The sequence below is a fragment of the Aptenodytes forsteri genome, unplaced genomic scaffold, assembly GCF_000699145.1.
Source record: "Aptenodytes forsteri isolate BGI_AS27 unplaced genomic scaffold, ASM69914v1 Scaffold285, whole genome shotgun sequence".
Classification (NCBI taxonomy): Eukaryota; Metazoa; Chordata; class Aves; order Sphenisciformes; family Spheniscidae; genus Aptenodytes; species Aptenodytes forsteri.
This window is the reverse complement of record NW_008794453.1, coordinates 451,314-461,399: the sequence shown is the minus strand read 5'-3', so window position 1 is coordinate 461,399 and position 10,086 is coordinate 451,314. Positions and strand designations below refer to the sequence as shown.

Sequence of the window (10,086 nt, the reverse complement as noted above, 5' to 3'; positions counted from 1 at the left end):
CTTTCCCCGGGTCGGTCCTGGACCAGCCGCTCTCCCCGGAGCCGGTGCTTCGGTACCGGTTCCCTCGGGGCCCAAAGCCTCGGCCTGGTGCGCCGGCACCGGGGCTGTGCGGGCCGGCACCAGCTCTGTGGAGCCGAAAGGACACCGTCTGCCAGGCCGGTTTGGTACCGGGTCTGCCCAGAGCCCGCCTGGGTCGGTGCCGGGCTCGGGTGGGTGCCGGTTTCCCGTTCATCCGTCTCTTCCCCAAGTCTGGGTCGGTTTGACCTGGCTGGGGCACGAGGGTGGCTCGGTCCCAGGCCCCCAAAACGGACCCGGCACCGGCCACCCTCCTTCCAGGGCTGCTCTGGGCTCTCGCCGCCCTGGCTGGGGGTTTCTCCCCGGCTTTGCCGGTCAGCACCGGCCCTGCGTGGCGATGGCCGGGGTGCGGCGAGCGCTGGGTCGTCGGGTCCCCGTGCATCGGGTCGGTCCCGCTGCGGCGCTCGGTCCAGGGATGGCTCTGGCGAGAGGTGACCGACCCCCCTCCGAAGAGACACCGGGGTCCCGGTGGGGACCCCCGAGCCGTGGGGGATCAGGAGGGTTGCGTGGGACTGGGTGGAGCTGATTTATCCCGTGGCTTTTCCATCGTGTCCCCCAAATCCGGTTTCATTCCTGGGATGGCTCCAGAACCATCCGCTTCCACGGGTGTCCTCACCAGGGTGGGGGGACGCTCCCCGAAATGACGGGGGAGGGCCGCGAGGAAGTCTGCGTGAGCCTTGGGTGCCAGGGAACGGCTCCCAGCCCTGCAGAGAGGCGCAGACCCACCACCCTTCAGGGAACCGGCGGGTTGGATCTGCCCCACCCTCAGGAGTGGGTGCCCTGAGATTCCGGAGGGTTTTGCTGTGGGTTCACGTTGATGATTTCCTTAAAGGGAACGGATGTTTTGTGCTCCGAGGCTTCTCCTGGACGTTTTTCCAGCCTCACCGAAGCTGCTTGGAGTTGTTTCATTCTCACTGTTCACATCTGCTGGCATCCCTCCCGTCGGCGCTGGGGGGGGGGAGCCCAAATTTTCACACATCTATGCAAAATGCCCTGAGAGCTCCCTGGTCCCACGTAACCGGCTCCCTGCCCTGAGATTAAACGCGCCCCGTCTCCTGCTTTATTTTTTGGCCTTTTGGGGCTCCCGGGGTGTTTTAGAGGTGGTGGGGCAGGGGGGGCTGCCCACCAGCGAAGCGCAGCGTGGCTGAGTGCGGCGGAGCTGGGATGGAGATGCAGGAGGTGGGTAGGAGTTGCCTTGGTAACATTTACGCTGCTGCGGGTGCATTTTTGGTCTCTTAAACGGAAGATACGATCCTGGATTCGCGGGAGGATGAGGTGAATTGCGAACGTCTTGGGGATTTTGATTTTCCTGAAAAACGCTGTAACGTAACTGAATTCTTCCTCTGCTTTCAGGGCTATTCGGAGTCCCCAGATCTGGAGTTTGAATATGCAGATACCGACAAATGGGCAGCGGAGCTCTCTGGTAAGAAACTCCTCTTGATGGATCAATTAATCAGCCATGATTTTCTTTCCTGGTAGTGATTGAAGGAGCTCTGTCAACTCCAATATCACTCTATTATTGTCTTTAAACACCTTATTCACGTTAAAAGGGGAGCGATATCATGTAATTAATTTTTTTAGCCTTATGCTGGGTGTTTTTTTTGCATTTCCCTCATCTTGGATAAAACTGCCGTTAACGTGGCCAAGCTGCAGCTTTCTCCGACGGCTCGGTGCAGGTTGTTGGAGATTTTCCTCTGTGCTCTTTCGGCAGAGCTCTACAGCTACACGGAAGGGCCGGAGTTCCTGCTCAACCGCAAGTGCTTCGAGGAGGACTTCAGGATCCATGGTAAGACCATTCTCTTGAACATCTCGCACCTCTGGGGAGGGACAGGGATCTCCCGAAGGAGACGGGGGGGATTGATGCATTAATGCTGCGTCAGAAAGCTCAAGCCGTGCACTGACGATCTTCACGTGGTTTTTACTGGAGACCTCGTTAGTGTGCGTGGGCTGGCCCCGGAGCGCAGCTCGCTGCCTCCAGCGCGTTCAGCGTTTGCTGATGTTGGTGTCCGAGGTGGTTCATCGGCGCCAGGACGGCTGTGCCGGAACATACTGGCAGCAGCAAGAGCATCCAGCTCATTTCCCATCAGCTGCCAGCGCCGGTTGAGATGGGTGTGATTCATCTAGTCGTCTGACGGAAGGCAGGAGACGGGCCGTCCGGGCCGATCACACACGCCTGGGGGTTACTCCCAGGAGCACGGTGTTCCCTGGGGGCAGCCCTGTTTTCCGTCATGCTGAATCCTTTTGAGCTGTTCCCGTGACGTTTGTGTCCAGGGCAGGCAGAGGTGCCCCCTGCCCTCAGCCTGCCTGCTTTGGCTTTTCAGTGCGGGACAAGAAATGGACGGAGCTGGACAAGAACCAGCACCGCACTCACGCCATGCGGCTTCTCGACGGGCTGGAGGTCACTGCGCGGGAGAAGAGGCTGAAGGTTGCCCGAGCCATCCTTTACGTTGCCCAAGGTGACACCAGGCCTCTGCGCCCTTAAGTTTTCCCCATTGCTAAAGCCGGGTAATGGATCGGAGGCTATCGATTTAAAATATTGAAAATCGTTTTCTTTCCTTGCATTTTTGATTTCACCTGGGATGTCTGGAAGGAAGCGAATTCTCGTGGGAGCCAGACAGTTTATAGGAGTTTGGTCCAAAATTTGGCCAACTTCCCCGTACTATCCTGGCTCTGCCAGACCTGGGCTGCGTTACCCGCAGGAGGGCAGTTCCGCCCTCTGCATCCGACTTTTTGCCTTAAAATTAAAGCTCTGTTTTTCATTCCCCCTGCAAAGTTCTCTGGCTGTGTGGGAGGGCCTCAGGATCCCTGCGGAGATGGGATCCAGCGAGGGTATCGTTCCAGGCACGTTTGGGGAGTGCGGCTCCGAGGCCGAGGTGCAGGCATGGATGAGGTATAACATCTTCCTCTTGCTGGAAGTGGGGACGTTCAACGCTTTGGTGGAGCTGCTGAACATGGAGATTGAGTGAGTACTGGGGGAAAGCACTTCAGAAATGGCTCTGGGGCTCCTCGGCAGGAGTTTTTCCAGTTCGTGGCAGTTCGGTTCCTGGTCTCTCTATCCCTAATCCGATTCCTGCAGCCACTGGAATGACTCCCGTTGTTCTGGGTGCATATGTAATGTAGGATTATACCTGATTTATACAGAAATTCACTATAAGCCATGCTGCCTGGCAGCAAATAGAGATGGGTCTGTTCCTCCTCCCTTGATTGCACTGTGAGCAGGGGACTCGTTGCAGCAATATCTATTCCAGGGTTTGGCTCTGGCATGTGGGTTGCTCGTGGCAGACTTAAAATGTCCCCAAAGGCCCCTCTGAGGCTGTTTTCCCTCCGCAGTAACAGCGCGGCTTGCAGCAGTGCCGTGAGAAAGCCGGCCATCTCCCTGGCTGACAGCACGGACCTGAGGTACGGAGCAGGGCTTGGGAGGAGGGGATGCTCTGGGGGTGAGAGAGGGACCCCGTGTTTGCTGTTTTTTTTTTTTTCGTGGGCTGAGACAGGCCAGCAGGCACCAGAGGGTGTCCCGGGGCTGTCCCAGCTTCTGCCCCGGCTCCGTGAGCATCGTCAGGTGCACTCAGGTCTGCTCAGCCAGTAAATGTCCCTTGTGCTCAGCCTGCAGAGCAGGCACGTGGCTGGTCGGGGACATGAAAGCAGTAAAGTATGGGAAAGCAATTTTTTTTTTTCCTGCTTTGACTTGCAGGGACTATTTTTCCCCAGTGCCTGGGCTCTGGTCCCCTGGTGTGGAGGCCGGCTGTGATCTGGGCTGATCCAGCCTCCCCCCAGAGCCCTGGGTGCCGGTGGTGCCTCCGTAACTCATCCCAACCTCTGGTGATTCGCCTGACCTTCTGCTTTTTGCAGGGTGCTGCTGAACATCATGTACCTGATCGTGGAGACTGTTCGGCAGGAGGCCGAGGGGGACAAGCCCGAGTGGAAGAGCATGAGACAGACCTTCCGAGCAGAGCTGGGTGAGGACCAGGCCTTTGGGGGTTGATGGGACGGAGGTTTCCAGGCCTGAAGAGCGAGAGAGTGAGGTGGGGTTTGCCTCTAGGCCTCAGTTAATAGGGACTGGCAGCACTGGGTTGGTTTCTGCTAGGCTGAACCTTGCCGGTGGGGCAAAGGGGGATGAGCAGAGGAAGCCAGCCAGCCTTTTCTGCTGTCTTGGGTGCTCTCTCCCTGGGGAAAGAAAATTGAATATTGGGGCTGTTTTTTCCTCTCGACACAGAGGTAAGAAGTTATGGTGGGTACAAGGCCTTGGAAAGGAAGAGAGGAGCTGTCTGGGGTGAGATGAGGATCTCAGAGATCGGGGGGGGTGCCAGACTGCAGAGGCCGTGGGAGGGCGAAGGGGCTGGTGGTGCTGGTGGTTGGGGTGAGGACAGGGACGAGGAATGCCTGGCGATCGCTGCCATGTGGTTCCAGGAGCCCCCCTGTACAACAACGAGCCCTTTTCCGTCATGCTCTTTGGGATGGTGACCAAATTCTGCAGCGGCCACGCTCCGCACTTCCCCATGAAGAAGGTGCTGCTGTTGCTCTGGAAAACTGTGCTGGTAAGGAGAGGCCGTGGGGCGTGCCAACACGCGTCTTGCGGTTTGACATTCGGCAGGGGAAGGAAGTTCTGCCCTCTGAGCTGGCTGTAATTGCTCCATCCTCTTTTTCTGGCGTTCAGCCGAGTAGTTTGCACCCTATTAAACCCACCTCCAGGTTTCACCCCATAGGGGAGCATTGGATATCGGTGTCTGGAGCTGGATAGCAAGGACAGACCCAAAGCAAGGTCCCCGACTGGGGTCTGCATGAAAGAAAAGGCCCAGACGCTTCGATTGTGGATGCCTGAACACCCTCCTGTCCCTTCTGCCTCTCACAAGGACAAGAGCAGCGCGGGCACAGGCAGCTCTTGTTTTGCACCCTGGGGAAGGATTTGGGACACCTGGAGAGTGGAATTGGGGAGGGCAGGTGGAGAAGCCCCCGGTGCCGTGTGTCGAGGAGTCCCCCGTGCTCAGGGTGCCGTGGTCTCCCTTGCAGTGCACCCTGGGGGGCTTTGAGGAGCTCCAGAGCATGAAGGCGGAGAAGCGGGAGATCCTGGGCCTCCCGCCGCTCCCAGAGGACAGCATTAAAGTGATCCGCAACATGCGAGCTGCCTCCCCGCCCGCGTCCGCCTCCGATCTGATCGAGCAGCAGCAGAAGCGAGGCCGGCGGGAGCACAAGGTGAGGCCGGCGCAGGGAGCTGGGGACGGTGACATTAACGAGGGGACGGATGGGGTCTGGACACTGCCCTTGGAGCAACTTGTCCCCAGGGACACCTGCCTGCTCTTCTCTCTCCAGGCCCTGATTAAGCAGGATAACCTTGATGCCTTTAACGAGCGGGACCCTTACAAAGCTGATGACTCCCGTGAGGAAGAGGAGGAAAACGATGACGACAACAGCCTGGAGGGAGAGACCTTCCCCCTCGAACGGGATGAAGTGATGCCTCCCCCCACCCAGCATCCCCCCAGCGACCGTATCACCTGCCCCAAGGGGCTGCCCTGGGCCCCCAAGGTCCGGTGAGTCCGTGGGGCTGACCTTGGGCCAGGCCGCGGGGAGAGCAGGAGCGGGTTGAGGAAAACGGAGGCTGTTGAACATTGAGAACTTCGGCAGGGGTGTGGGGAAGGTGGGGTGGTCGATCTGATGGTCACTTTGGTGGCTGCTCTCTTGGTGGAGTGGGCTCAGCACCATCTCCTTTATCTGCCCGCGAGGCTTTTCCTGACACCCTGTGCCTGGGGCTGTGGTGTACCCAGGCGGACAGCAAGACGTGACTCTTCCCCTTGTCCCTTTGCTGCAGAGAGAAGGACATTGAGATGTTCCTGGAGTCCAGCCGCAGCAAGTTCATCGGCTACACTCTGGGCAGGTGGGTTCCCGCAGAGCCAGCCTGGGGGGCTGCCGATCTGGGGGGGCTGTGGTAGAGGCTGCTAGTGTGGGGGCTGCTGTTGCCCTCTGCTTGGTAGCAGAGAAGTCCTGAGCTCGCTGGCTTCTTCTCAGGGTGGTGGTCTCTGACCCGCCCGTGGGGGTGGCTCAGGTTTGCTCCTGCCTCCCCCCAGCCCGGCTCTTTCGCTTCTCTCTAGTGACACCAACACCGTGGTGGGCTTGCCCAGGCCCATCCACGAGAGCATCCGGACCCTGAAGCTGGTGAGTACATTGACAAATTCCTCCAGCCCCTGCCGTTGTGTGGGTGCCCCTTCCCCATCCCCCTGCACCGATCCACGGGTCAGGGCCGGTGGTGTTTTGCTGAGCCCTCTCCCACTTGCTCAGCCCTGTGATGGAAGCGGCCTTAAGTTTTCGTCCCATCCCTGCTCTCCCAGGCTGGCTGAACCCCTTTCCTCACTGGCTTCATCCCTTTCTTACTGGGGTTGTCCCAGAGGTGAGGCCGGCAGCCACCACCCTGCCCATCAACGTCGGTCACCGCTGGGACAGGAATAACGGGGAGGGACTTCAAAAGATGATGGGACCAGGCTGGGGCTGGTGGCATCGATGGGGGCGAGAGGGTGCGGTGTGAACCCCTGCTCTGTCCCCGTGCAGCACAAGTACACGTCGATTGCAGAGGTGCAAGTGCACATGGAGGACGAGTACCTGCGCTCCCCGCTTTCCGGGGTGAGTGTGGGGATGAGGATGGGATGAAGCTCCTGAGCTGGGGGCACTCAGTCCCGCCAGGCCTTTTAGCTGTCGACGGGGCTGGGGGTTTGCTCCGCTGGGGAGGGAGGAGCAGTTTCTCTGGGGCAGAGGATGGGGTGTGCGGAGAGGTTTCGGGCAGGAGCTGGGGGTATCCTGCCCTTGGGGTCGGAGAGCCTGGGGTTGAGCCAGGCCCACGGCGCTGGTGGCAGCTCCTGGTATGAGGTTTTCTGGTCTCTCCTGGCACCAGGGGGAAGAAGAAGTGGAGCAAGTCCCTGCGGAGATCCTGTACCAGGGCCTCCTGCCAAGCCTGCCACAGTACATGGTGAGCTGGGGAGCACTGGGGGTCCCCTGGGCTCAGTGGAGGGGGCCCTTTCCAGTGATGCCCCCCAGGATTTCTTCCCTCCCCACATATACATCCCTGTTACTCCCTCCTGCGGTGGGGAGGGGGGGCCTGTGGCCCGTCCCCCCCCTCCCATCCCCTTTTCCACCTCTCCCTTCTCCCCAGATTGCTCTGCTGAAGATCCTCCTTGCCGCAGCCCCCACCTCCAAAGCCAAGACGGACTCCATCAATATCCTGGCAGACGTCCTGCCGGAGGAGATGCCGTGAGTGAGCGCGGAGGGCGAGCAGAGGTGCTGGCTGGCGGTGGGAAGGGAAGCGGGGACGGGAGGAAGCCAGGCAGGGTGGCACGGTTTGGGCTGGGGCTGTGCTTGCGCCTCCTGGGTGATCTGACCATCTTCTGCTCGGTGGTGTGCCAGGAACTGTGCGTTGCTGCAGGAGCTGGCTGTAGGTGGCTGCTGAGAGCCCAGGGGGCGGCAGGACTGTCCGCCGACACCTCCGGGGCTGGCTGGGTGCAGACAGTGCCCCAGCCCAAGGATCCCTCTGTGTCCCCCAGGACCACAGTGCTGCAGAGCATGAAGCTAGGGGTGGATGTCAATCGGCACAAGGAGATCATCGTCAAAGCCATTTCCGCCGTGCTGCTCCTCCTGCTCAAGCACTTCAAGCTGAATCACATCTACCAGGTGAGGCGGGCCAGGGTCCGGCTGGCCTGCACGGGGCTCTGGGGATGGGCAGGACCCAGGACGGGTCCCCATTCGCCCGCCTTTCTCCCCAGTTTGAGTACATGGCCCAACATCTGGTCTTCGCCAACTGCATCCCGCTCATCCTGAAGTTCTTCAACCAGAACATCATGTCCTACATCACTGCCAAGAACAGGTAGTGGAGGGGAGTGTCCGCCCGCATCCCTGCTGGGTGTGGGGAGGGGGTCCTTGCTCGCTTTGCCCCTCTGTGATCCCTCCCCGGCCATGGCTCCGGCGCAGGCAGACCCAGGGAAGTGCCCGGCTGCAGCTGGTGGGTGGGTGGGTGGGAGGTGTGGGGTTGCGTTGTCCCCAGGCCAGGTAGGATCAGCACGACACCCCCTCTCCTTCCTGCAGCATTTCCGTCCTGGACTACCCGTACTGCGTGGTGCACGAGCTGCCGGAGCTGACGGCAGAGAGCCTGGTGAGTCGCTCCCTTCTCTGCCAGGTCCTGGCACCTTGGGGTGCTTCCCAGTGGGGGGATCATGGGTGCAGGAAGGCAGTAGGGCTCCAGCACCCAGCCCTGGCGCCCTCAGCACTCCTGCGCTCAGCCCCTGGTGCTGCTGGGGCTTTGGGGGGTGCATGGGGCTGGCAGGCGTCTCCTGCGTGCATCCTGTGCTGTACCCCTTTGGGCAAGGGTCCTCAGACCAGAACAGCCTCTCCTCGTCCCCGCTCCGATCTCTTGCCTGACCCCTGCCTCTGCTTTCCCGCAGGAAGCAGGAGACAACAACCAGTTTTGCTGGAGGAACCTCTTCTCCTGCATCAACCTCTTGCGCATCCTGAACAAGCTGACCAAGTGGAAGCACTCCCGCACCATGGTGAGGGTCGGGGAACCCGCTGGGGCTCAGCCCAGCCGGACTGGGCTGTCGCAGGGCACCTGGACTGGGTGAGGGGGCTGTGGGTACCTTGGGGTGCCCTTTGTGCTGCACCCCAGACCTCGCTGGGGAGCGGCTGGGCGAGGGAGGGTGGGTGGAAGGGGTGAGGGAGAGCGCACGCTGCGGAGAAAGGCTTGTGTGTGCTGGAGGGGAGGGGGTTGGCATGTGTGCGACGGGAGGTACCCGCGTACCCATCCCAGCCATGTCACCCCTCTGTCCCCGGCTGCCGGGGGGGGCTGTTCCCCACAGATGCTGGTGGTGTTCAAGTCAGCACCCATCCTAAAGCGGGCGCTGAAGGTGAAGCAGGCCATGATGCAGCTCTACGTGCTGAAGCTGCTCAAGGTACAGACCAAGTACCTGGGCCGGCAGTGGAGGAAAAGCAACATGAAGACCATGTCGGCCATCTACCAGAAAGTGCGGCACCGTCTCAACGACGACTGGGCTTATGGCAACGGTACGTCCTTCGCAGCGGCTGCAGAGCGTCCCGTTGCCCGCTGTCCTTCCTGCTCCATGCAGTGACGTGGCTGTGCCCAGATATGCTCCTTTGCTGCTTTAGGGCTTGCGCAGCCCTTAAGTCTGGGGTGAGGGGAGGGGGAAAGGGCTGGCAGTGGCCGGTGTTGGAGCCGTTGGTGGCTGCCTGCTCCGCGCCCTGCGTGTTGCTCTTTGTAAGGACCTGCAAAGACCTTTCCTGAGGGATTTGGGCTGGCTGAAGAGCCCACAGCTCCCCTCTGACATCCCTCTTCCCTCTCCCCAGACCTGGATGCCCGGCCCTGGGACTTCCAGGCGGAGGAGTGCGCCCTGCGCGCCAGCATTGAGCGCTTCAACTCGCGTCGCTACGACCGGGCGCACAGCAACCCCGATTTTCTGCCCGTGGACAACTGCCTGCAGAGCGTGCTGGGCCAGCGCGTGGACCTGCCCGAGGATTTCCAGGTCAACTATGACCTGTGGCTGGAGCGGGAGGTCTTCTCCCGACCCATCTCCTGGGAGGAGCTGCTGCAGTGACGGACGATGGGGAGGCAGGAAAGGGGGTGCTTTGGGGAGATCTCGAGGCCGGCCCGCTGCCGGGAGCGAGGCTTTGGGGGGGGTCTGTGGGTGCCTGGACCCCCTTTGGCGGGCTTGGGAAGAGGCTGGAGCTGTGGGGTCCTCGCCGAGACGCTGTCCTGCCCCTCTGCCTCCTTCCAGGCTGTGCCAGACTCAAGCCCGAGCTGAGGGTGAAGGCTTGGTGGAGGCCACAGTGCCCTGGGAGTTTCCCGTTGGGTGGGGGGGACCTGTGCGAGCCCCTGGTCAATGCTTTCGGAGGCAGCGGTGCCATCACCCTCCTCCTGCCCCCCACCAGCCGGAGCCAAAAGGGGGGAGCAGGCGGCGGTGCGGGGAGCGGGGCAAAGCCGGGTGAGGCCCCCTTCGGCGCTGCGGCGGGACGTGGGGAGCAGAG

The 10,086-nt window shown here is 61.0% G+C and overlaps 1 protein-coding gene across 1 annotated transcript; it reads left to right on the top strand.

Annotated features, from left to right (window-relative positions):
• Window positions 1-715: 715 nt before the first annotated feature.
• On the top strand, window positions 716-9,699 carry STRIP1 (striatin interacting protein 1). Its single transcript, XM_009290624.1, has 21 exons — window positions 716-745; window positions 1,429-1,498; window positions 1,787-1,861; window positions 2,397-2,531; window positions 2,917-3,037; window positions 3,406-3,474; window positions 3,925-4,031; window positions 4,483-4,610; window positions 5,083-5,265; window positions 5,383-5,600; window positions 5,879-5,944; window positions 6,159-6,222; window positions 6,613-6,684; window positions 6,953-7,027; window positions 7,211-7,308; window positions 7,599-7,725; window positions 7,818-7,918; window positions 8,137-8,203; window positions 8,493-8,597; window positions 8,904-9,108; window positions 9,409-9,699. Exons 1-21 carry the CDS (start codon window positions 716-718, stop codon window positions 9,654-9,656), a joined length of 2,364 nt encoding a protein of 787 aa, XP_009288899.1. The 3' UTR covers window positions 9,657-9,699.
• Window positions 9,700-10,086: the final 387 nt, after the last annotated feature.

Excerpts from the sequence above, each read along its gene's own strand:
- STRIP1 (XM_009290624.1), top strand. The coding sequence starts at position 716 with ATGACGGGGGAGGGCCGCGAGGAAGTCTGC. Across the intron at positions 4,032-4,482 it reads GACCTTCCGAGCAGAGCTGG|GAGCCCCCCTGTACAACAAC; the intron begins GTGAGGACCAGG and ends ATGTGGTTCCAG. Across the intron at positions 4,611-5,082 it reads TGCTCTGGAAAACTGTGCTG|TGCACCCTGGGGGGCTTTGA; the intron begins GTAAGGAGAGGC and ends TCTCCCTTGCAG.